The sequence below is a fragment of the Globicephala melas genome, chromosome 8 (genome assembly GCF_963455315.2).
Source record: "Globicephala melas chromosome 8, mGloMel1.2, whole genome shotgun sequence".
Lineage (NCBI taxonomy): Eukaryota > Metazoa > Chordata > Mammalia > Artiodactyla > Delphinidae > Globicephala > Globicephala melas.
Genome location: NC_083321.1, coordinates 62,366,181 through 62,393,714, shown reverse-complemented (window position 1 = coordinate 62,393,714; position 27,534 = coordinate 62,366,181). Strand labels below are relative to the sequence as shown.

The window sequence follows — 27,534 nt, the reverse complement described above, 5'->3', positions numbered from 1 at the left end:
TCAACACAGTTGCATGTAATTATTATTATCACAAGGGTGTATGCTGCGAGTCTGAATAAGGAAGTGAAGTCCTTGCTTGGAGGTTCTAGCAAGAGAGCTCAGCTACATTCAAAGAAAAGTCCTTACCTTTGTGTAAGGTTATATAAGATTATGATCTTTAACTGATTTGGCAGCATCAGGAAACATAAACATTGAAAGGTGAGGGATGAAGGGGTTGCCAAGTTGTTCATGTCAGCTTAGCTAACAGAATGTCAAAAGATTATAATTTAGATAACCTTAATGTCTAAGAAGAGTGGGTGTAGGGAACTGGTAGACTCTTTGGATTTGGGAATGGGCTTAACTGAAATAATAAAGGGTAAAAATTCTGATCAATCCCCTCTTCCATATTCTTTTTCTCCCTCATTTTCTTAAAGTTACAGACATCATAAAGATTCTTCAGGTGCAGCATATTTTCTTCTCCCCACTTATTTTTCTCCTCTGTTGCCATTTAAAATAGTGTAAGAACTCTGAGAACAGAGACCATGTTTGCATCACACATTATTACATCAGCACCTAGCAATGCCTAGCACAGGGTATGCAGGCAAGAAGTATTTGTTGAATGAATTTAATATATATGGTAGTTGCTTCAAGTCTTGCCTAAAGAATCTAGATAAAGTAATGGAAAGACAATGAGTTTTTAAATCTTGCTTCTATCACTTGAGTATTTGTGGGATTCTGGGACTTCTAAGAATTTTTTTTTTAAGCAATAGAGAAAATTATATAAGCATTTAATCTCTAAGACTTTTTTCTTCCCTTTATTAAGTGGCACAATACTTTTTAGAGTTATAGTAATGAGAACTAAATGAAAAAATTCATGTAGTGTTCCTAGCACATAGAAAGCATTCAAAAAACGGTTGTTCCCTCCCCGTACCTCGCACCTCTCTACAATATACTTTTTAATTTAGGGGACCCTAACAATTAATTGACACTAATTGTTTACATATTTAGAAACTTCTAAAATACACCCTTGAAAAAAAGTACAGTGATATTTCTAACAGAAGCTAGTTTATTTATAAGGTGAACATGTCTACAGTTATTTGAATAATGGTGGTTTGTAAGAATCTCTTTGGTAAAAGTAATGGTGAAATACCTTCCTAGAATGACATTCATAGTAGTGCAAAAAATACACGTTGCCTTCTGTGTGTTTAGGAATAACTTTTACATTTTCCCTAAAGATGAAATATTTAGCTACTGATTTAGCTCCTGTTTACCTCAGCAGGGGTCTACCAATGCAGAGGCTCAGGCCACCCGGTAACTTATTAAGTGGAACCCACAGAAGAATAGTAAGGAGGTCTTAAGAATTGGGTAACTCCACAGCCCAATGGACACAGGGCAGCAAACTGGGCACCAAACTGCAGATGGATTGCAGATGCACTGAAGGAAGTCATTACAGTTTTGAGAAATTTGGGGCTGGCTTGACACAGATGAAGCTTGCTGGTTTAAGCACTTTATGTTCTTGGCAAAAGCATGGTGTTGCAAATTTTCACCAGCCATAGTGAAAAAAAAAGGGGGGGAAAGGGAATGGGAGGAGACCACAAAATTCATGATGATACATAAAATGTTAACCATTAGCTTTGCATCTTTTGAGAGTCACCAGATTGAAGCACAGTATTTTGGACTTGGCTAGCAGATGGTGTACACAGACTTTCTGAGTATGTTAGCATTTCATTTGAAACTAGCAAGATTACATAGGACTATCATGGTAATTTAACATTCATGGAGATTTTAAAATTTATCCTTAAACTTGTGTTGAAAGTGGGGCATTTTAACATTTTAAAAGACTTTGTGAAATAGATCTGGATCTCATAGAATAGATTCACAGGATATAATAATTCCTCTAAAATGCCCACAGGACAGTTCCAAGTGTCTTCTTTCCCTGAAAATCTGGCTTACGCAAGAGAAAAAGAGGCCAAAGAGAACAAAGACTAAACCAGGGGAGATGGCAGGTAGTGATGTCTGGATTCTCTGAATGGGACTTCTCCACTTACTACCTTCTCACTTCCTTCTATGGTCTGGACCTTTAATCACCACAGCAGTCAGCCTTGTAGGGTCAGCTAATCTCTGTTGACATCATCATACTACTTCCCTTTTCAAATTCCAGTGAAGCTATGTGTTTCCTGTCCTATTTGACACCCTAGAGAAAAAAATACTGGCCCATTAGTATCCAAATTTAGACTGGCAGCAATGTGTCAAGTTTTCAGGGAAGAGATAAACAAAAACAGGTGACATTTCCAAGCCTCTCAAGAAAAGGGGAAAAAACCCCCAACCCTTCTGGGGTAAGTAAGCAGGGAGAGCTTCAATACCCACTGTAGGGAGAGGTCTGCTGACAGCCTCCGAGAATGGGCCGACGGAAGCCTTTTCCTTTTCATTAAAGCCAGGAGGATGGTTTTGGGGGCCTCCCTAAACACATTCTTGATTCTGCTAGGAAAGCCCAAGCAGCTCTGACACCCCCTTGCTCAGGGGTAGCTGTGAAGGTAGCTGCACCTCCTTTGTGGGGAGCCGTTGGTTTCAATCACAGACACTAGGACACCCTTGTGGGGGGAGAAGGGAGAAGCCATACGTCCCTCGCCCCGCCTCTCACCTCCCCCCCCGTGACCCCAGCGAGCCCAGCCTCGGGCGACCTGTTAGCAGGGAGCGTCACGTGACGCGGCGGGCCGCGCACTGCCCCCGCGGGGGAGCCTCCTGTTGCGCCCGCCGGGCGGGTTCCATCACGTAACGCGCGGGCGCCGCCCCGCTCTTCCCTCGCCGAGCGAGGGAGGGCCTGCGTCGAAGAGGAAAGAGAAGGGAAAAGGGGCGGGAGACGGAGAAGGAGGGGCGGTGCCCGAGTCACGTGACCCGGGGCAGCCCGGAAAGCTCCGAGGAGGAGCCTGGCGCCGCCATTTTCCTGCAGCTGCCTGTCCCTTTTGCCCTGCCCGGCTTCAGCTGACCAGGGAGGGGGTGGGCTGAGCTGAGGCGGGGGCAGGGGAGTGCCCGATATCGTGCCTGACCCCGCGGGTGACAAGAGCCGGTTCTTTCCGGGCTGGGTGGCAGCGCGCGGCCCTGAGCCCCGCCCCAGGCCGGCAGGCGGAGAAGGAGCCGGTGGGGGTAGGGGGGGTGGGGGTCCTCCGGCGCTTGGGGGTCCCAGTCCCCGCCGGCTGCCGAGCGGGAGGGGTGGCGGAGGAGCCGCAGAGATGTCCGGCCAGAGCTTGACGGACCGAATCACCGCCGCCCAACACAGTGTCACCGGCTCCGCCGTGTCCAAGACAGTATGCAAGGCCACGACCCACGAGATCATGGGGCCCAAGAAAAAGCACCTGGACTGTGAGTGAAGCCGACCGCTGCCCCCGCGACCCGCGTCCTTCTCCCTATCTCTCTTCTTCCCCGCTTCAGCTGCCTCTTCCCTCCCTGCGTCTTCTCTGGCGCGGCGGGTCCTGTGCTCATCCGAGCTGTGTTCTTTCTGCTTCCATCACACCTGCCTTCACGGCTTCCGTTCCCTGTCTAAAAATCCCTGACAAGCCACTCCCCTCCAGGTTCCTAGGGGACCCTGGCTTCTCTGCCCGGTGCTCCGCGATACACATTACAGCCGGCCAACTTGCCTCTCCACCTAGCCCCTCACCTCCCGGCCTCCTCTGTCTGCTGCAGCCTTCTACTCTTTCTTCCCATCTGTCCCGTGCTGCCTAGCCGCCCTCTCCTGAGCGTCTCCCCGCTTGCTCCCGGCCTCACCGCCCTATTGTTTCCCCACTAGCCTTCTTCGGGTTTCCGTAAACGCCTGGTTCCGTGGACCCGGATCCCTGTTTCTCCGCAACCCTGAGGGCCGCCTCCCTTGAAGTGATTCTCACTTCCTTTGCTCCACTGGCCTCTTCTGTCCCTTCCTTTCCCGGTTTTCTCGTCCACCTTCCCCCCCTCACCCCGCCCTTTGGGTTACCTTTCTTTGCCTCTGTATCTTCACTTAAGTTCCTTCGTCTCATTGTAAATATCATACTCAATATCCGACTTTTTTCCCCTGACTACTTTCTTCGTGGGCGTGAAAGTAAAGGGATTCTGTTGGTGTGGGGAAAGCTTTGTGGAACGCCGGGATTTTTAATCACCTCTGGTGGGGTTTAATCATTGTATTTTCATGCTTTTGACTGGGATAATTTGTGAATGTCAGTCACCCCCCCCCCTTTTCTTTTTTCTAATGGGGATATGGAAAAGGGTTTGCTGATTTTGGTATCAGTTCCTAGAGCTGTTAAGCCTGGCGGTTTGAATTCTGAAGCTTGAGTGAAGCGTAGACTATTGGAATTCAAAATAGATTAATAATCAAATCTACAAATAACATACATCCTTTAAAAAACTGGTAAAAAGATATTTGGTGATGCTTGAGTTTGGACTCCGTTTTAATTTATGCTGGTTATCTTTTGAGGAACTAGTTTTTCTTACACGCATGATATTACACCATTCACTAACTTAGCTACAATTACTAGAGCTAACTCCTCCCAACTTTTTCCAAACCTGGAAGCCACCTGTAATATCCTCCTTTTTTATTCCACTCCTTTACCTCAAGGTACAAAGATCAGTGGATTACTCAAGCTTTGACTCAATGGAGCTTTGACCTGAAACTTTTCAGGGAAACATAGTGAAAAAGGCATTGTAATAGATAAGTTCCTTTTTTAAATGGCTACTGGACACATAAGCCTGACTGACTTCATCCTACGTGAAAGTTACTTTGCTTTACTGTTTGAAGCAAGAGTGAGCATGTCCTGAAAGGGAATTCACTGACGGGAGTCCTGTTTTGAGTTCTCGTTTGGACTTTGGCCGTAAGGTTTGCGCTTTTTAAAAAAATGTACAAAATGTGAATTCTTCCAAGATACTTTGCTCATGAAGTACTGTTAGAACAAGTTACTGCTACAGACAAACCCATTATTCACTGTGACTTATTCCTTCCTTGTGGAAAAGTTTAAAAAGGCATCATTATTGCTTGGTTCTTCTTTTGACTTGCGGTTCATGGAGGCTGCTTGTTAACTATCAATCCTTGACTGTTTTAAAGAATTCAGAATATATTTAAATGGTGACATATTTATAAATGGAAAATTCTTTTAAATACATTATGAAGCTGTTAAGTACCTCTTTTGATTGTCTGATATTTGGAGTAGACATTTTTACTGTTTACTTCTCTTCAAATGACTACTTGGCTTGCTCTACCCAATCTATGGTTTGCCCTAACACTGTTAATTCTTTTGTTAGGTTGGTTTTGTTGTTTGTTTGTTTTTGGCGTTGAAGAAACTACTTGTGACTTTGTGAACTGTTATCCTCATCTCTCCCTTCAAAATGATAAATTATAACACGAATAGATACCACTTTTAAAAGTCTTTTTAAAGGTTCTTGTCTTATTTCAAATGTTGCAGTTCTAACACATTGTGGAAAAGGTCAGAAAATAGGCTAGGTAAATTTAGGAAAGTGAGACTTGCTTGTGGTTTTATGAATGTTAGCCTTTTCTCTTGTAATGGAAGCTGCTGCAGATAAGAACTGGGATTAAGTTTGGTATATGGATAATCTCACATTTGTAGTCTTTTTCTCTACCACTGCTGTGTTTATAAATTCCCACTTTAGAACCTGAATATTCCTGGTAATGTTTGATTTTTTAAAAAAATCTGTATGAATAAGGAGCCACTTACTCTATGAGGTTTTTAAAATACTATTTTTAAAATACAATTTTTTAAAAATACTATTTTCTTTATATTGTTGTTTAAAACACCCTTATAACCAGTTCCACTAATGGAATAAATTTAAGTCTGACCAATGAGTGGTTTTTGTAAACACCTTCTTCCCCCACACACTTTAACATACTTTGAGGAAATTGAAAAGGCTTTCACAAACAGTTCTGGGTTTTGACATCATGGACTTTTAAGTCTTTAATGTAGATACAATTTTTCCTCTTTTAGGAATTTTTCTTTCTAGTGAAGGCTTAGTTCTCTTGTGCCTTTTAATATACTGAGAAACTGTTGCCTAATTAGTTGACTCTAATGAAAATGATTTTATTTTTTAAATATTAGTATTTAACAAAAATATGCTTAAGACTGCTTTTTCCTATAAGCCTTTAGAGTGTGGAGGTGGTTTCTGTGTACTTCGCCAAAATCTGTCTATATTAGGAAATGATGATTGTAATCCATGAATTATGGCTTAATTCATACTACATTGTATACTTGTTTAAGAAAGAGCTTTTGCTTTGCTTATAGGGGTCAGTAGATAATAATGTTAAGTAGTGTCCCTAATATGAAAAGAGTTGTCAAACCTGAAGCATATTTTTAAAACTAAACATGGTTTGCATTTAATTTCAGGCCTCTAATGGCCATAATCAAGATAGAAGAATAGCAGCCTTGTATTTGAAGGACTTCAGTTTGCCAGGCACTTATTAACCATTATCTAATTTAATCCTTTCTCATAGCTATGGGAGAGGCAAGTCATATGCATAGAAGATCATCTGTAACTAAATTTAAAGAGGTATAGAATACTTAAAACATTATTGGTTGAAGTACAGACAGAACAGAGGTTTTGTTTGTTTGTTTGTTTTTTTGTGTTTTTTTTTTGCGGTACGCAGGCCTCTCACTGTTGCGGCCTCTCCCATTGCAGAGCACAGGCTCCGGACGCACAGGCTCAGCGGCCATGGCTCACGGGCCCAGCCGCTCCGCGGCATGTGGGATCCTCCCAGACCGGAGCTCGAACCTGCGTGGGCAGGCGGACTCTGAACCACTGTGCCACCAGGGAAGCCCAGAAAAGAGTTTTAAAATTTATAAATTCTTGAAGTAAAAACATTCTTACCTGATTTCACAACCTTTACTCTTGTTTTTTTGACAAGAACACTTTTTTCTATACTTGTTTACTTTCCTTGGACATTTATGTTGGGGCATGTTTCACTGAGATAAAATATTATGTTAATGGCTCTAATGTTTTCACTTTTATATCCATATTTTTTACAGTTAATTTCAAGGGACACTTCATTCCAGCCACCATCTGCCTTACATTCTGTATAACAAAATCAAGATCATGTTCTTATTAAGTATCCGTTATAAGCATACCTCTAAAGTAGATACAGTGTGGGTATTTGTGTGTTGTGTAATGGCTCTAGACTCTGCCTAATTTTAATTGTGGAAACATATATTTTTTTTTAAGTAAGAATTTGTGAATGTTTTGAATATGTAGAGGGTGGAATTTGTATTTGGGTAAGTGGTTTGTATAACCATTGAAAATACATATAAAATATTGACAGGCACCCAAAATAATTATCTTTCTAAGCAAATTATTGATTTTTAATGTCTTAGTTAATGATATCCAATGGGTCCTTAGTTTGCGTATTGTCAAGAATATATCTGGTAACTGGGATCTGATTTGAAAGAAGGTACCTGTGAGGAAGATAGTAAGTAGAAGATCTGCCCCTAGATGGCGCTTGTTTAGAAATAAGGTAACTGGGGCTTTCCAAATGGACAATTATTTCATAGTTATGTTTGGGCTTACTGTTCTTTCCCATAAGAATTAATCGTATGATTTATATTTTCATTTTCATTATTTGACCTGTTCTGTCCCTTACTACTTTAATAGTTCTGAAATACAAAAAAAATGGTAATTGAGTCATCAAAGTGGTAATAGCAAGATTTGACTACTTATGTCAATTGTAGGAGATGTATAGTAGAACTCCACAAATATAAGTTTTTCCTCCTTGACATATTTAGTTATGTTTCTGAATAGTATGTATTTTAAAAGAGCAACCTGAAGAGAATTTTACCTGTAGCCATTTCGGTAGCTGCCTTATTTGTAACTAGCAAATTAATTCTAAAATTTCTTTGTAAAGTAATTAGGCTTCACTGGTGGACTTGTTACTTTAAGAAATACTGTTTAGACTTTATTCATCTATTTTTTATCCTTGTAGCAGTGCTTTTTTTGTTTACATATTTTATATATCTGAATAATTTTTAAAGATGTCTTAGAATTTAATTTCAATGGAAAAGAAGTGAAGCATCATTATGAAGTGACATGCTTTTTTCCCTCTCATTTGAGTTGTAAAGCACTTGTATGATATTTAATTAGATGTTTTATTTTTTTAACTTTTTTAAGCTCTTCCACTTTACTTTTTAAATTTAAAAAATATTTATTTTTTATTTTTGTCTGTGTTGGGTCTTCATTGCTGTGTGCGGGCTTTTCTCTAGTTGCAGTGAGTGGGGGCTGCTCTTCGTTGCGGTGTGTGGGCTTCTCGTTGTGCTGGCTTGTCTTGTTGAGGAGCATGGGCTCTAGGCATGCGGGATTCAGTAGTTGCAGCACCTGGGCTCAGTAGTTGTGGCTTGCGGGCTCTAGAGCACAGGCTCAGTAGTTGTGGCACATGGGCCCAGCTGCTCTGCGGCATGTGAGATCTTCCCGGACCAGGGCTCGAACCCGTGTTCCCTGCATTGGCAGGTGGATTCTTAACCACTGCACCACCAGGGAAGTCCCTATTTTTTTTTTTTTGGCCGTGCCGCACAGCTTGAGGGATCTTAGTTTCCTGATCACGGATTGAACCCGTGCCTCCTTTAGTGGAAGCGTGGAGTCCTAACCATTGGACCGCCAGGGAATTACCTAGATTTTTTTTTTTAATTTATTTATTTTTATTTTTGGCTGTGTTGGGTCTTCATTTCTGTGCAAGGGCTTTCTCTAGTTGTGGCAAGCGGGGGCTACTCTTCATTACGGTGCGCGGGCCTCTCACTGTTGTGGCCTCTCTTGTTGCAGAGCACAGGCTCCAGACGCGCAGGCTCAGTACTTGTGGCTCACGGGCCCAGTTGCTCCGCGGCATGTGGGATCCTCCCAGACCAGGGCTCGAACCCGTGTCCCCTGTTAGCAGGCAGACTTTCAACCACTGCGCCACCAGGGAAGCCCCCCCAGATGTTTTAAAAATACATTGTTTAATTTATTTTAACTAATCAGAATTGGTTTAATTTAAATAATGTGAAAGTTCACCAATTTGTTTAAAATAATTGATTTTAATTAGTCATCAGAATTGCTTTAATTTGAATAAAATACTTTATTTTGACTCTGATTATCATTTAGAATATTTAATGTGAAAGTTCACCCTAATACATAGAAAGTCTTTTCTGTTTTCTTCCGTTTCAAAGTGCTTAGTTCCGTGATTTTGCCCTTAAAGTCAAAGAAGCAAGTAAAATAAACTTAAAGACTTCTTGGCAAGAGGTTAGCGCCCTACCAAGAAGAAGTAGGGTTAGATTTTCAAAGTAAAGGCTTAATATTTGCTTTTCCTGTTCTTTTGGTGGCTGAAGTGGCATTTCCGTTACTTTGTGTTCTGTCTCAGTATGTTCCCAGTTAAATGGCTTTATATATTTCTCTAGAGAATTGAAATTTTTGGATTTGATCTTTCAGAATTTTGTGTATTCACTGTGTATATGGTTCTTTTCATGGAGAATTGTTTGTAGGCAGTTACAATTTACTAATGATATTCCTTTAAAAGGGAATTTTAATGAACTTAAACCTTTGTATTAAAAATTATGTTCAGAATTGTAATTTGCCGGGTTATCAGAATATTAAGGATTTCTCAAGTTACATTAGAATATAGTGGCAATACTCACAGCTAGACATGTTTTTTGTGTTTATGCCTAGGTTGTGTTTACATTTATTTAACAAATGTTTATGCTTACTTTGTGCTGGGCACTCACATTACTGAACACTTTGCATTTATAAACTTGTTTATTCCTTTCAACAACTTTGTGAGAGATTTTATTATTATTATTTTTAAAGTTATTTATTTATTTTTGGCTGCGTTGGATCTTCGTTGCTGCGCGCAGACTTTCTCTAGTTGCAGCGAGTGGGGGCTACTCTCTGTTGCAGTACGTGGGCTTCTCATTGCAGTGGCTTCTCTTGTTGCAGAGCATGGGCTCTAGGTGTGCGGGCTGCGGCTCACGAGCTCTAGAGCACAGGCTCGGTGGTAGTTGCTCCGCAGCATGTGGAATCTTCCTGGACCAGGACTCGAACCTGTGTCCCCTACATTGGCAGGCGGATTCTTAACCACTGTGCCACCAGCGAAGTCCAAGAGATTTTATTATTATCACCATTTTACTGAAGAGGAAACTAAGGCACTGAGTTTAGTAATTTGCCCAAGGTCACATTGCCAGGAAGAAGAGAACTGGGATTTGAACCCAGGTAGTCTAGCATCAGGTCTGGCTTTCACTTTAGTGTAACTTTTTATGTAATGATTTTCTATTCTAGAGAATGAATAGACCATGTTTATCTATTCATGGCTGTTTCTTAAAGTGTGGTCCAGGGATTCCTGGGAGTCCCCAAGACCCCTTCAGCGTATTTGTGAAATCGAAATTATATTCATATGCTGAGACATTATTTTCCTTTTCCATTTTCATTCTTCCACTATTGTACAGTGGAGTTTTCCAGAGGCTATGTGGTACTGCAACAAATTGAATGTAGTAGCAGATATGAAAATCTAACTGTTTTCTATTAAGCCAGATAGTAAAGAGTTTTGGAAAAAAATGTGAAACAATGCCACTGTTCTAAATTTTGGTTTTGGAAAATACAGTTATTTTTTATGAATAATGCTAACATATGATGAATTTTATTATTTTAAAATGAATTAATATTTAAAAATTTCTCAGTTTTAATTTCTAACACAGTAAATACCAATAGAGAAAAACCACATAAGCAAAAGCTCTTTGGGGTCTTCAATTTTTAAGATTGTAAAGGTTCTGAGACTAAAAAATGCAACTCTAAGGAATGGTGTTTAGAAGAGGGGAGAAAAGAATACTTAGAGAGAAACTAGATGTAAGTGGTCCTTTAAATTCTCAGAGTAATTTTGATTTGATTTGATGGGTAACAGTGGTCCAATCATTGTAGGACTGAGCAAGAGATGTGACGTGATCTTTTGATTATGTCATGCGGTTGAGTAGATTGGAAAGAATGTGCTGTGTGACTTGGAAAGGAGACTTCTGGGGGGCAAAAAGAGTCTCTAACAGTAATAATGTAAGTTTTCCTAAAAGGCCTTGATAGAGTCCATCATTAATTGAGACTCTTTTTTTTTTTTTTTTTGCAGTACGCGGGCCTCTCACCATGTGTCCTCTCCCGTTGCGGAGCACAGGCTCCAGACACACAGGCTCAGTGGCCATGGCTCACGGGCCCGGCCGCTCCGTGGCACGTGGGATCTTCCCGGACCGGGGCATGAAATTGAGACTCTTGATCTATTTTTCCTCACTTGTTTTGTTTTAAATATATCTAAGCTATTTCTTTTCAGTCAAGCAGGTTAGGTACCAGTTGAACCAAAATAAATTCTTGACCCTCAAACTATTAGCCAGCCTTTGCAAATCCCATTCCTTGGACACAAAATATCTTCACCTCTCTGTCAGTACAGATGCATCCTTCCTTTTAAACCTTCTTTAAACTAACTTGCTTTTGTTAACATTCACCTTTAAAGTAACCACTTTCCTAAAGACGTTACTGAATAACTCCCCCTGGTTCTGTCAGTCCAACATTATTATCACCATTTAAAGTTTACATATATATATATTTTTTTATTAAACTGTACTCAGTATTATGCTTTTATGTATATATTGGGTTCATGTGTGTTTTCTCTGTGAATAGGAACTGTTCTTTTTTGTACTGTTCTATGTCTCTTCTCAAAGTAACTAATCAGTGGCCCTTTGGGTGCCCAGTAAGTACTGAATGATTACACATAATCTCCCGTCACAGCTCAGGCTATTCCATGAACAATGTATGGTGGACACACCGTAGAGATCTATTGCAGTAGATATTTTAATAATGTTTTTGTGGGCATTATCTTAGTTGCAGTGAATGGTAATCACCTGATTACAAAATTATATATGAAGTCATTCAGTAGCATTGATAAAAAAGATTATAACAAATTGCTATGGCACCTATGAGGCATTGAGGTTTAGTTTTGTTTAGGTATTATGTGGTTTTTCCAAAGTATTGTTATAGCAAAGAAAAAAAGTTTCTTGGTTACAGCTACTCAGTTTGAAAACTATATTCAAATGCATGGTTTTTGAGGATATGGTCTTAAAAGTAGAAATTAATTTTAAGAATTAAACAGGGTACCAGAATTAGATTTGAAATGTTTATCAGAGCTGCTTCCTTGTACAGCTCTAGGAGGTGCTGATCACATTATAATCTATGTGCAGGGTGCCTCCAGTATATAACTGTGTGGCAGCCTCACTTTAGGATAAAGTACACTTAATAGATAATGTCAAAATGCAAAAGAAAAGAAATGACTTTTAGAATTAAGCCTTGTGAGGTATGAAGCAAAGGTTGGAGTAGTAGTAGTGATGGCCTAAAGTACACGTAGTAGGTAACGTCAAGATGCAAAAGAAAACAAATGACCGTTTTAGAACGAAGCCTTGTAGGGTAAGCAAAGGTTGGAGTGCTAAGTAGTGATGGCCATGATAGTAAGACCACTAAATCCAGATCATCAGTTCATTCCAGGGGCTGGTAGGAGTTGCTGCAAGTCTTCTCTGAATGCTTGGAATTCCAGCAGTGATTTCTGAAACGGTGCTGGTATTTATAGTCATAAACTTAGTACTTGAAAGCTTGCTAGGGGCCCTGATTTTACTCAAGGGACATTTCTTTCAAGTAGTGGTTGAGGAAGCTAGATATGCTTTGCAAACTTCTTCCCTCACTAAAGATTGCAGGTATACTTTACAAGTGACTTCATAGGGTATACTCAGTTGCTGTATTTTAATGTACATGTTTCTGCTGATTATAGATCTCCTCATGTGATTTATAAGCTCTGAGAACAAGGGTCATGGTGTGTGTGTGTGTATGTATGTTAAAATTTTTATGTGCTGGTAATAGAGTTAGTTATCCTGTGGAAGCTTGAGAAATACAAATGTAACATTTTAAATACATCTAATATGCAAAAATCTTATCGTAATTCAAGTATATACCAAAAAGTAAATAGGGTGGTATTCACACCAGAGAGGATTTGCAGACCTTTTTGGTGTATTAGAAACAGTTGTTTGCAGAAATTTATTATCATGCATGGTATTGACTGATTTGAGATATTGTCATTTAATCCAAAGCTAATGTGAAAAGGGGGATTGTGAGGCAAAGTGATTTTTTTAATGCAATTTTTAAATTGAGATGTAGTTCACATAACAAAATATATTCACAGTGTTGTGTGCAACCATCTCCAGTATCTAATAACAGAACGTTTCCCCCACCCCCAAAAGAAACCACCTATCTGTTAGCAATCACTCCCCCCATCTCTCCACCCTCATTCCCTGGCAACCAGTAATCTACTTTCTGTCTATGGATTTTCCTATTCTGGACATTTCATATGAGTAGAATCATACAAGACATGGCCTTTCATGTCTGGCTTCTTTCACTTAGCATAATGTTTTCAAGGTTTATTTATGTTGTAGCATGTAACAACACTTCATTCTTTTTATAACCTAATAATATTCCCTTGTATGGATATACCACATTTTGCTCATTCATCCATTGATGGACACTTGGGTTGTTTATCCCTTTAAATCCAGGAAGAATAGTATTGCTATGAACATCTGTATAGAAGTGTTTGTGTTAACATGTGTTTTCAGTTCTCTTGGGTATGTACAAAGGAGAAGAATTTCTGGGTCATATGGTGGTTATATGTTAACTTTTTGAGGAATTACTAGACTGTTTTCCACAGCAGCTGCACCATTTTACATTCCCAACAACAATGTATAAAGGTTTCAGTTTCTCCGTATTTTTGCTAACACTTGTTATTTTCAGGGTATTTAAAAATTTTTTTTCATCGTAGTCATCCTAGTTAAATATATATATATAGTATATATCATGATTTTGGTTTGCATTTCCCTAATGACTAATGATGTTAAACATCTTGTTAATGATGTTGAGCTTATTGACCCTTTGTATATCTTTGAAAAAATGTCTATTCAGACCCTTTGCCCATTTTAAATTTGGTTCTTTATTGTTTGGAATGCTAGAAGAGTTCTTTACATATTCTGGATACTAGATCCTTATATGACTTGAAAATATTTTTCCCATCCTGTGTCTTGTCTTTCCACTTTTTTGATAGTGTTCCCCCTGCCCTTTTAAAAAGCAAAGTATAGTTGATTTACAATATTATATTAGTTCCACGTATACAACATAGTGATTCATAATTTTTTAAATAAATGATAGTGTCCTTTGATGCACAAAAGTTTTTAATTTTGAAGTTCAGTTTGTCTATATTTTCTTTGAATATTTGTGCTTTTGGTATAATATCTTAAGAAACCATTGGCTAATCCAAGGTTACGCAGATTTACACCTTACCTACTCCTAAGAGTTTTAGCTCTTTTAGGTTTGATCAGCTTTGAGTTAATTTTTATATATGGTGTGTGGACACAAGATGACGTTAAGGAAAATGAAGGATATTTGAGTTTTTCCCCTTCTTTTGAGGTTTACATGGGGTACAACTCTGCTACCTCTGTGTAATGTGGAAATAGAGATTAGTGAGGGAGAAAAAATTTTCCTTGATGGCATTCTCCAGTACTGGTAATAGTTCATTGACTATGGAAAATTCAAGTCAAACATTTTTCAACTGAATGGACTAATTAATCTAATCCAACAACCTTTTTTTTTTTTTTTAGGTTCTTGGGATAGTTTAAATGTGCGAAGAGATAATACATAGTTGCATGAGTGTCCATAAGCAGTAATTTTTGTCTATACAGAATGGTGTGTATGTTTCCATAGTATCTTGTACTTCTCCATAATGACTTGTACTACTTTTTTTTATTGGAGTAAAATTGCTTTACAATGTTGTATTAGTTTTTGCTGTACAATGAAGTGAATCAGCTATATGTATACCTATATCCCCCCTCTTGGACCTCCCTCCCACCCCACCATCCCACCCATCTAGGTCGTTAACAGAGCATGGAGCTGAGCTCGCTGTGCTCTACAGCAGGTTCCCACTAGCTATCTATTTTACACTTGGTAATGTATTTATGTCAAACCTAATCTCCCAATTCATCCCACCCTCCACTTCCCACCCTGTGTCCACATGTCTGTTCTCTATGTCTGCATCTCTATTCCTGCCCTACAAATAGGTTCATCTGTACCATTTTTCTAGATTCCACATATATACGTTAATATACGATATTTGTTTTTCTCCTTCTGGCTTACTTCACTCTGTATGACAGACTCTAGGTCCATCTACATCTCTACAAATGACCCAGTTTCATTTCTTTTTATGGCTGAGTAATATTCCATTGTATATATGTACCACATCTTCTTTATCCATTCATCTGTTGTTGGACATTTAGGTTGTTTCCATGTCCTGGCTATTGTAAGTAGTGCTGCAGTGGACATTGGGGTACGTATAGCTTCTATAATTATAAGTGTTTACAGAAAACCCTTGTGTGTCCTCTTTACTGTGCTAAATAGAGCATATAGCAAGTATGTAATAAAAAGATGCTGAAAGAATGAAGAAGGGATGAAATTTCCATGAGGGGTTTCTAATGTGTTATCAAAGAACGTTTTAGGATTTTTTCCATAAAGGAAGAGAAAGATTACTGTAGGGCTAATGCCTTTGCTATAAGTAGTAGTTGTTTGTTTAAACTTCTTTCTGTTTCCATGATGAAGTAAATTTTTATTCTTTATTGGTTGAAAATGTGAGGAATTATGGAAGTTAAGAAGTAAATTTCCAGAGTTAGATTATATAAAATTAGGGTAGTTTGACACACTTAAAATATTATTTATTCCAGGACCTACTTAATATTGGTATATTTGATTTCAAATGTTTCTTCCGTTTTTGTTTTCTTTTTTCCCCTGTTATTATGAGTATTATTTGCTAATGTATGGTTGTTGTAAGTGAATTCCAGGCAGTCTTTGATTTTAGACTTTGTGTTACCTGTGATAGTTCACACCTGATAGCAGAATGCTATAGGCCTTATTTGCTAAATGCTTGTGTTTTTTGTTATAAGATATTGGCAAAACTTGTAAAGTAAGATAGAAATGAAGTATATGTCTTTAATAGGCTATAATGAACTGGATGTTGACCTTGATTGGCTTCTTTCTACTACCTACTTCACCTATGCCCTTTTTGTCCTAGTCTTAGGGCTCTGTGGTGAATTGCTTATGGAAATCCAAATTAATTTTTTTTGAATGTGTAATGTAGATAAATCTTAATTCATTTGTGTACCTACAGACTCAAGAGTTTATTTTGTGTGACTTTATATTTCTTGGAGAAGACCTGAGTGGAAAAAAGAGAATTATAAGAGCAAATCTTTTTTTAAAATTTCATGTTATTTTAGTAAAATTATCTAGGAGACTGTATTAAAATCTTTTACTTGTTCTATGAGCAAGAATATGGGGTGAAAGTTCTGAGATTGAGTTCTGTTGAATTGAACAGTGCTGGCAAAACCCCTGGTTAGAAGCATTAAATGGGGTGCTGAGGAAAAGTGATCAAGGCCTAGAAAGTAATGTAAAAATGAATGGCACTTAATCGTTACTCTAAAAGGAACATGAGATCTGATGTTGAAAATGTGTAAACAAATAAACAAATAATTGAGATAAATGCGTAATATTATTTACATAAAGTATCAAAGTAGGGGCTGGAGTAATTTTGAAGGAGTTAATGACAGCTTTGTAGAGGAGGTAACAAGAATTTTAAGAATGAACAGTGATTTGCCAGATGGACAAAGGGATTCCTCCTAAATAGATTAGCACATTTAGGGACACAGAGGCAAGAAAGCATTTTGATGTGTTTGGGGAAAACTTTAAGTAGTGCTGTATGGTGGAATGTAAAGTGTTAATGAGAGTAAGAGGGAGATGAGGTTGGAGAGAGAGCCCTTAAATGTCTTGTAAGGACAGGAGTTATCTTGGTAGACTCTGGTCTCTCCTCCCCAGATCCTGATTTTAGGATCCCCTTTCCTCCCATTTATTAGCTGCTTTCCTAGCTTTAGATGCCAGTGTTATGGAACTGGAGGAACTGCTTTCCTTTTTCCTGGTAATTTGTGGCAGAGTTATTGAAAGGGAAGGAAGATAGGAATCTACAATCCTGTTGCCTTTTGTGCAGGGGGCTAGATGAGCTTTGGCACCTGAAGTTGTACTTCTGAATGTTGTTATACATGGTGGTTTGGCTCACTGAGTAAATAAAATCAGGTACACTGATCTCATGGCTTTTGTGGGCTTGGATGCAAGTGAAGTGTTTTTGAGTTCCAAATTTATGAATGAACTTAAACACAAACTATCTTATCATCTGACGATGGTCAGCGTGAAGAGGAAAAGTTTGATAAGATTCTTGGGGGCATGTTTGATTTATGTGGTTTAACAATTGATATCAATTTATTTACAAAGGATACATTAATTATTAGTTTCTTTAGGTTTTTAAAGCCTGATTTCTACCAAACAAGACTTTATTAGTCTAGTGGAAATTAATATACTCATTAGCAATTGCATATTGAGTGTCTACTATATAAACAAGTTACCATGTTGAGATTATTGAGAAATCTAAAACTGAAATTGCTGATCATGTCCTCAGTCTAGTAAGGAAGATGACATATACAGATAGTTGTATTACCAGGCAGTGTGAGATAAGCTCAGATCAGACGTCATTGAAAATTAGAGGAGAGAGAGAGATAACTGCTTTCGATGAGGGGGAGAAATGGACCTTAAATGATAATTAGGGAGGAGCAATAGGCATTTCAGCTGGAGGAAAGAGCATTGAGCAAACATTTATAGGTAGGAAAGCTGGAACTGTGCTTGGGGAACAAAGCAATCTGTTTAACTTGAGATGGTAAATGGGGTGCTTTGAGGCCAGAGGAAGGACAGGTTAGGCGTAAGGAGAGAGGTAGTTGGAGCAATTGTCTGAGGTGAGATTGTGGAGGGAGTATGGATTTTAATCATATGACCTTTAGATATATCTCATCTCCTGGTAGCTTTTGGCTGCTGTAGGTAAAGTTGAACCATAGTTAGAGCTGATTTTCAAAGTTGCACTATGTTTTCTGCTGCCAGTGTTAAAATAGGGAAGGCAAGAAGTTTTGCTGATCTTGAAGCTGAGAATGAGATTTTATATCTCATATTAACTTGGTTATAGACTGTATTAATAGTGGCAATATCTAAGGCTTTGGGGATTTCTGAGTATATAGATTGCACAGGAATGAATTATTGAAGAAGTCTTCTAAACAGTAATAATATATTCCTAATTTTGATCTGAAGATAGAGATTTTATTAAAGTTTAAGGAAACTCAGTCTTCAGTGTTGCACAAAATCTGATCAGATCAGTTTTTTTTTAAGGACACAACCTGCATGGTGGGGATAATAGCTCAGATTTAAAGAATCCTTTCTGTCTTAAGCACTTGACATGCATGAACACAGTTAATCTTCATAAAAAAACCTATTGAATATGTAGTCTTATTAGCTCTATTATACAGATACATAAAGGAGACATTATTAATAAAAGGAAATAGAGAATAAATTTAGCACTTAAATGGCAATGAAGAACCTTGAGTGGAAGTCAGGCAATCTGGGGAATCTCTTAGCTCACAGAGAACTTTCAGGGAATGGGATATAGTTAGGAGAAAGCCTTTCTTTGAGAAATATAATTTCTGTAAATATGTAAGATTACATTTGGAAACAGCAACTTCTTATGCTTCTTATGCTTTTAGAGGAATAAGCCTGAACTGGAATGTGGTGTGCTGGCCCCAGCTCCATATGACCTTAGGAAAATCCCTTACTCACTTAAATTGCTTATTTTCTAAATTGCCTCCCTGCTCTGTTGTTCTGTGATGCTATATTTGTGCCCCTTTAGCTTTTTTGTTCTTGGCTTGGTGCTTTGGAAACTAAGATTAAGGATGGTTTCTTTATGAGCTTTTGCTTCATTCTCCATTAATTAGAGTAGCTCACCTACCAATATATCATCTTTCCTTGAAAAACAATTTTAACTTAAATATTTTACTGTCATTGGGAGGGAGGGGTAGCATTGTTTTCTGTGACTTTGTTTTAGGAGAAAATGGCCAACAAAAATGTGAATTTTCTTCTATCTTATTAAAAATATGTGAATTATGTAAAATATTAACATACTTGATAATAAAATACTTCCTATTAGCCTTTCCAACCATGTTTCAAATGCTTTCTTTTCTGAATTTTTCACTTAAGTCAGCCAGGTTGACCACAGGATGTTTATCTTCCTTTCATGTTTGCCCCCTTGGGGCACTTATGTTTGAGTTGGATGCCCTTATTTGGTGAGGGAGAACAGGACCCTTCTCCCCTCTTCCCCCTTCCCTGGTTGGTCAGATGAGCCATATCTGTCAAGCCTTCAGTAGCAGTTGTAATCAAATTGCTCCTCTATCCCTCTGCAGAGGCTTTCTTTTTTCTGTTTTCTTTTTCGTCGTCGTCTTCTTCTTTCTTTTTTTTTTTTTTTTAACTCAGAGCATCTTGAGCCTGTTTATTTCTCCTGAAAACAGGGACTGTTTTGTCTCGGTATCCCCAATACCCAGAATATAATGAATGCCTGGTGCATAATTATATCTTAGTAAATATTTAATAAATCTTTGATGAAGATAATGGACTTAATATACTGGGCTGGTTAATGAACTATTTAGTCAACAGTTTTTTGTTTTATTTTTTAAATGTGAATTTCCTGGACAGAATCTTTATTGCAAATATTCAGATATGATCTTGGTCTTTAGCTAGTTGGTTCACCTGATAAGTTCATAGTGTTCATGCTAGGATTATGAATTTGATACCTGAAAAGCGGTGATGGTGGTGGTCCCTTAACTACTGCCACAGACTAAATGATGTACAGTGGTGATTATCTTGCTTTTGTTGGCTGTTGGTTATAATGGGAGATCAGTTGACTATATATAATGGAGCATCACTAATCCATCCCCTTGTGTTCATTTGCACAGTAATTTAAAATTATTTGGTTAAGTGATGAATTTGTGAATTAAAGCCTTATACCTTATTTTTATCACTTATTTTATTTCATAGAACCATAGAAATTAAGCGTTATTTTTGTTTCAAAGATTATTTATTTGTTGGGGAGACTGTTTCTTGAATTATATGTATACTATGGATATTTATTGTGGATGGGGGTTGCATATGTCTACTTATTAAGGCTGGAACTTGTAATAGACCAACACTGCATCCGTTTTTCCAAGTATAGCTGCCTACTCTTTTTTGGCCTGCAACCTTTTGTGTTCTTAGGGCCACCACTAAGAGAAGATGAGGGAATTCCCTGGCGGTCCAGGTTTAGGACTCCACGCTCTCACTGGTGAGGGCCCGGATTCAGTCAGGGAGCTAAAATCCCACAAGCCGTTCAGTGCAGCCAAAAAAAAAAAAAAAAAGTTTTACTTGCAGGTACATGTATGTGTAGTTAGTTTTGAGTTAACTTGTCAAATACAGTGTGAGCTGTCTTTCTTTTTGGCAGTTTTTTTACCTTTTTTAACTTTAAGTAAGTAACTTATTGATATCATTTAGAATAATCTTTAGTTGTATACAATATGAATTATACCTAGGAAACTTGTTTTAATATGTGTTGGTATCTTTTTTAACTGCTAAGTTTGTCTTCAGGTAGCATTTTTGGGGAGGGAGGGGCAAGATTTTGGAAATGTGTAGCATTTATATTAGGTGAGTAGAAAACAAAACATCTCACTAATTGCAGTTGCTAGCTTTATTTCAGATGAGATGTTGTGGGGAAATGGGTCTAGTTTTGATTTATAAGGCCAGTGTGAAGATTAATTGGTATAAATACCAATTAATTGAATGGATTCAATTGAATGGATTGCTCAATTCAATTCAATTGAATGGATTGCTCTACAGTGAATTTGTTTTTAAGAACTGCATATCCAAGAGGGTTACAGGATAGCTGCGTTTGATCTCTTGGTATGAAACTCAAGGAGGCAAGATCTGGTTTGTTCTTTACATGATCACGTTGTCTTCAGTTTTCAGATCTGGAAGATATAACCACATTATCCTTATTCCCATTTGTACATTTCTTTTTAGAAGTAACACCAGCTTTTCAATGACTGAGAAGTTAAGGTTTAGCAGGCAGTATTTCCTTTTTTATTTTTCTTTTCTCAGCATTAACTTTTGTAACTTTTCACAGAACTATGTAATTGTGTATTAGTTATCAGGTTTGGAATTTGTGTTAGGTATTAATTCAGTATGAGATTTTAGACATGGTATGGTATAAACCCTCCTTTATTTTTTATTTATTTATGTATTTATTTTTGCGGTACACGGGCCTCTCGCTGTTGTGGCCTCTCCTGCTGCAGAGCACAGGCTCCGGATGCGCAGGCTCAGCCGCCATGGCTCATGGACGCAGCCGCTCCGTGGCATGTGGGATCTTCCCAGACCGGGGCACGAACCCGTGTCCCCTGCATCGGCAGGCGGACTCTCAACCACTGTGCCACCAGGGAAGCCCAACCCTCCTTTATTTTTGTTCTTCATATTCTTGCAAAATGTTTTGAATTGGCAACCTAGAGTGGACCAAGGCATTATTTGCAGGTGATTTCTGTAGCACATCCCAGAAACACTGCATAAACATAGCTGAGTGGCAGTAAACAACAACCATAAGTACTGACTTAAAAATCAGTTACAGAAAAAGAAATTAGTTACAGAGTTACAACTGGCAGCTAAGTTAGAAAGCTATTGATATTTATAAAGCAGCTGAGGAGGCTGAGACACTCCTTGCTTAACTGCTGGGAGAAAGCTGTTTCTTCCGATCAGGAGCTGGAAAACTTTTTAAGACAAGCTTAAGCTGCTTCCTGTCCTTGGGCTTGTAGACTTAACCTAGAAGTGCCTTTTCTTTGACTTTCTTCATCAGAGTTAGGTTTTCCTAACTTAGCCAGTGACCAACCAGAAGGTATGGTAGTTTTTGAGGCCCTTTTAAACATAGTTTACCTCTTCTCCTATTACTTAGAATTGGGAATGATAACATCTCTGGCAGATGACTGGAAAACTGCCTTATGTGTTCCTCTCATGTAAAATCATGTAAGCCCTACTCACCTAAAATCTGGTGAGTTGACTTTGTTTTGTAATATTCTTGGCTTTTTAAACCTTGCTTATAAATTAAGGCTTGCAGTTTCTGAGTCACTTGGAGATGGGGATGCCAAAACTCTTTAAACCCATTCCTTGTGAACTTTAGTTGAATGATATGGTTCCTTCCTTACACCCTGTCAACTTCAGTTTATTGTAGTCAGAATGAAAACGAGGATGCTAATGAGCAGAATATACTATACTAGTTAAGAGGTGGTTACTGTCTGTACTAGTAATTAGATTTGTGAGGGCTAAAAAGAAATGTGTGAATTTTAGAATAATTAGAGAAGGTGAAGACAAGACTCGAACCATGTGAAATGAAGAGAGAGAATTGAGAGGAAAATATGTATATATCTTCATCCATTCCTCTAGTGGAAAATACTCTTAAAGACTCTAATTCCAGCACAGCTACTAGTTTGTGTTACTTTAGGTAGGCAAGGTAAGCAAGTATTTAAATCTTTACAATGGAAATAACAAAGCATCCCTTGCCTTGTCACAAGGTTATTGTAATACAAAATCAAAAGACTAAGGATGTGAAAGAACTTTGTTATAAAGTATGAAGAAATCCCTATGTATAAAGATTTTGCCCCTCTTACAATCCAGTGCGAGTAACTGGTTAACACTTCTCAGTGGAAGAAGTTGGGCTTTATAAACATTCTGAAGAAGGTTTTGCAGATGTCCTTGAGTTTGAGGTGGTTTCATAGTACTGTATTGGAAAAGTGATAGAGGAATATAGTCTACTAAAATGAGGGAAAACTCACCAGTAAAATATGATACTAAGTAAAATGAATGATATCTAATATTTAATCGTGCTTTAAAGTTTGTAAAGTACTCTAAATATGTTGTCTTACAGTTTATATTGTTGTGAAAATTAATTACTGCTATCCCTGTTTTTAAAATGGCGAAATTGAAACTGAGTGGCTAATTAACATGCTTGAAGTCATAATGGTAAAATAGTGAATCTAGAATTTGGTTCTGGATCCTTTGGTTATTCTGATGTCACTTCATCCTGTTACAGTACAGTCCTAGCACATGGAAGTGGATTCAGCCATGCATGGGAGTGTTGGAAGGAGAGCCTAGAGCAGAATTTTAGCGATTGGTGGAATTAGCATCCCCATCGTTACTGTTCGATGCATTTTGGAAATGAATAGCACTTAGGATAGACTGTCAAATAGGTGGAGTCAGAGAAGAGCTCTAATAGGGAGAAATGAACTTTAAAGGAATAGAAAACTAAAAACAGACGTTCCTTCTCCTCACTGGCCAATCCCAGTCATTCTGGAAGGTATCCAATATAGCAGGGTCCTCCTGGTCTAGCAGGACGCCGGCGGCACAGCAGGAAGTGAGTGGTGGAAGAGCAAGCAAAGCTTCATCTGCCGCTCCCCATCACTCGCATTACCGCCTGAACCATCCACCCCCCCACACCCCCACCTTCAGTGGGAAAAATTGTCTTTTGGCAAGGATCGTAGCCTAAAAATAGTAGTCTTCAAAGTAGTAGCATTTTAGTTGGGTAGAAGGCTACTTGGGGAGCCTTTGTCACTGCAGCAAAAGGGAAATTGGTGTAAGGGTGGTATTGTAAATTGAAGGGAGAAAGGTGGTTAAATTTTCCCTGCTACTTGTCTGGACCATTTAAGATTTGTGTTACCTTACCATAACAAATCAAGTGAAAGATACATTCTTTCAAATTTGAGGAACTCTTCAGATATCCATCCACAGACAGAATGTGGATTTTGAAAATATATGTGATATTATCTATCTACCTAAATATAGATACTTACATGAAAGAATCAACTGTTTTTCTTAGTCTTTTATTATTAGCGTTATTGAAGTTGGTACATAAAAGCAGAACTAAATTAAAACCCACTGTAAGTACTATGTACAATATATGTTGTGTTAAATTGATTGTTTCCAAATTCTGTAGCAGCAGAGATCTGTTTATCAAAATGTCTTGTATTGAGAAATACTTAAAGCCTATATTTAGGGGAAATAAATCCGTAACTAACTGTGTAGAATAAGTTGTGATCCTGTCAACTTTTAATAGAAGAGCTAATCGGTTGATGACTTTTAAACAGCTCAAATAACTTTATTTTAGAATTTAAATAAATGTACCAAATTCCTTCCCTATTCTCCTGCATAGTTCTGAAAAAGTGTTGTTTTCAGATCAACAAACAATTTTTAATGGCCAAAGCTTGGATTTTTAGATTCAAACTGGTGTTTTTTTCTTTAATATTATTGCATAATTTACATGGAATTTTTAAGTTAAAAAAAGTAATATCTTCAATTTTGACATCTTATAAAGCAGATTTTTATCTCAGAAGCTATTACGCCTTTCAAGAAAGTCATTTGTCATGAAAATTTCAGCTTTTTTTTCTTTTATGCTGAGAAATAGGCTAACATGGGTTATAGTGAATTTTATAAGAACAGTTGTATGGTTACGAAATGTGTGAGAATGGAGATCTTTTGGCTGAAATACTCCGAGTGATTATTTTTTCCTGTAGAAACTTAAAGGCTCAAGTTTAAACTTACTAGGAAAAATACTTTGGCTTTAGTTTATTGGGATTTGTTAATAATATATTGATTACTCACATTTTTCACTTAGCATTATTTCAAAATTTAAAGCCATGTAGGTGGGTTATTGTTTGGTGCTTACTATTTTTGGTTATATCTGTCATTACTGTTTACATCAGTTTGAAAAAAGGTTTTCAGAAATGGCATTCACTTTGTTACCCACTAGCTTTGAGGGGTCTCTTGATGCCTACTTCATGAACTGTAGTAGATGGCTGGTACCATTTTGACTCACTGAAGGTGAACGTATTGCTTTGATTTAATTGTGAAATGTGTGAATAAATGAGATTTCCACTGTCTCTACTTAACTACATAAAACTAGAGGCTTTGCAGAATCAACAAGATTGCTGTTCAGCATAACTTTGGTTTGGTAAGGGTGAAGCACACATAGGTGATGTAGAATGAATGGAATGCCTCCGTACTTCCCTACTATGTGGAAGATGGTAATTAATCATGGTGGTCAGTTCCATAGGCCTCCAAGCCACTGGTGACACCCTACCATTGTTGCTGTTAATTTTTAGAAGTTTGTTTATGCAAGACTCCTGATTATCATGTATAAATAGCAACGTCCCCCAAGCACCTGTCCCATTCTTCTTAAGGCCTAACAAATCCTTAGCACTTCTCACCATCTGACATGTTTTTGTTCATTTGTTTATTGATTGTCTCTCCCACTAGTATATAAGCTTCATGATGGCAGGAACTTTGTCCACTATTGTATATTTCTAACTCGTCAGACTATTTGGCATATTATAGTATGCAATGAGTATTGTAGAAGAAATGGGATTTCTGTTTGTTTGTACTGAAGTTTGCAAAGTTGTGGGAAGATGGAATATAAAGATTCTATTGTTCTAATTGCATTGAGGACATGAAATTTGTGCTTTCTGGGTGAGTAGACTTTGGCACAGAGGCTAACTGCAATTTGTTATTCCCTCTGTCTAGGCAGATTTAAACTCTTAAGAGAAGCCATTAAAATTCTTTTGGATTCCTACTTTTTAGACGTGGGGTTGGCTGTTACTGAATAACATTAACCTAGCTATGGGGAGGACTTTTTGTCTCTTATTCTCTCTTCTTCCCTCTGGATCTTAGAGTGGAGAAATGGACTTTTGTTTCACCTATAACTCTACAAGTATTTATACCATCATATCAACACATGTACAAGGAATCATGCCACACGTTGTGGAAGATAAAAGGAAACAAAAGATTCCTGAATTTATTTTAAAAAAGCAAAGAATGAATCTTGATCACTTAAAACAAAAATGGTGGGACAGTCAGGTTACAGTTAAGATTATGTTCCTGTTTTTTAAGCAGAAGATATTTTTGGACATAGAGGTGAAAATTTCTAGTATTTCCAATTCCCCAGAGAAGAAACTTGAGAATCATTTGCCTAGAGGTTTTTGTTGGGGATGAGAGGACAAAATAGAATGGTATAGCCCTCAGAGAAAGAAAAATGCAAAATATACTAGGAGTAGATGGTGATTGTCTATTAATTCCGTAGCTACATGTAGACTTTTATTAGGTCACTTATAACTAGAGTGACATATGGTTTATATTCCAAACTGGGTCACTTTCAAGAGTGAAAGTATATGCTATCTGAAGTATATGCTATCTGAATGGAACACTGGGACAACAGGTGTAAACCAGGACTGTTCCAGGAAAATCAGGGCACTGATCGCCCCTTACTAATAACATACTTTCCTACAGACTTAGTCCCAGTTCTTTGAACCTCTCCACATAATTTTTTTCTCCTTTAGAGAACTCTGATCTGCACTCATAGAATCTCAAGCTTTGGTTCCTTTTTCCTGGTCTCAGTGGAATGAAAAGAATTCGTTCCATATTTTCTGGAGCCCTGGACTGTTCTGGTTTACAGCATTGGTGGAGGTAAGTACAGAACTTGTAATGTATTGTTAGTTGACCTTTTATTTTGCTTAGGAAATCAGGTTTTGTGTGTTTCTGATCCAGTGTTCGATTGTTTTTGAGAATCCTGGTTATATCTCCTTAACTGGGCTGATGAACTATTACTAAGTTCCTAGAATGTAGTACAAAGAGAATTTGTAATTTTGGCATTTACTCTTAAATTACTCAATCTGTACTTTGTTTTCTTTTCTACAGGTGGGATTGTAATTCTGAAACTTCAGATCTTCAAAGAAGGGAAGGAGAATGCCTTGTGCTTGTACCATAGACATGTGATTTTTTTTTTAAGTTGGAACACTGTAATGTTTTTATTTTGTTTAAATAAATTTAAATAAATTTTTTTATTCTTATATTAAGCGATGTGTTTTTATTCTATTAAGTAACTTTTTATTGTTACCTTACATTATCTGGTAAATTAAACATTAATACAGAAGTAATAGTTACCTCTGAGGTAGTGCTTACCAAAATGTGATTCTCCTCACCTCTAAGATCTTATTTGGAATCTGGGTTGGGACTAAACTTGTCTAGGTTTGGAAATTACGTGGAATCCTAAGCAGTCTCAAAATTAAGGGGTCTGTTTATAGGTAGGCTTGAACCCTTGTCTGTTCTTGCCAGTCCTGTTGTTTCTCTGTACAGTCTCCCATCTAGTGGTAGGAATGCAGAATACACCACAACATTGTGGAGAAAGCTTTAGGTTTTCAGACTTTTTCATATTAAGAATGCTTTTACATAGTAGGCTAAAACATTTTGGTAGTGGCGGGGGGTGGAAAACGACCATTTCACTTGAGAACGAAAGTAGTGGCAGTGAATTCTGAGAGTATTCCAGGAGTATATGTTTCTCTGTGTAGTGCTTTCATGACTTAAACTTTCTTCTGCTCTTGTTGTAAGACTTTTATGTATGACAGATTGCGATGAATAAATAATAATAGATAATTTTAAGAGACAGGTTGAGCTGATTTGAAGAAGATGCTTGGTGTGTGATTAAAATTTTACGGCAACTACGTGATGATTCCATTAACTAAAACAATTTATTTTGAACTTTTAAAATTA

The 27,534-nt window shown here is 37.8% G+C and overlaps 1 protein-coding gene across 16 annotated transcripts in view; it reads left to right on the top strand.

The window, feature by feature from the left end:
• The first annotated feature begins 2,903 nt into the window (after window positions 1-2,903).
• The window catches only part of PICALM (phosphatidylinositol binding clathrin assembly protein), a 107,188-nt gene continuing 82,557 nt past the window's right edge, over window positions 2,904-27,534 (top strand). For 3 of the 16 annotated variants that reach the window (XM_030835885.3, XM_060303863.2, XM_060303860.2), the window contains exon 1: window positions 2,905-3,339. In XM_030835885.3, coding sequence (XP_030691745.1) covers window positions 3,210-3,339 — 130 coding nt within the window. In that variant the 5' untranslated portion in view covers window positions 2,905-3,209. Of the gene's footprint in view, window positions 3,340-27,534 lie in introns of all 16 variants that reach the window. The other 13 variants (XM_030835884.3, XM_030835883.3, XM_030835880.3 and 10 more) reach the window with 7 other exon arrangements.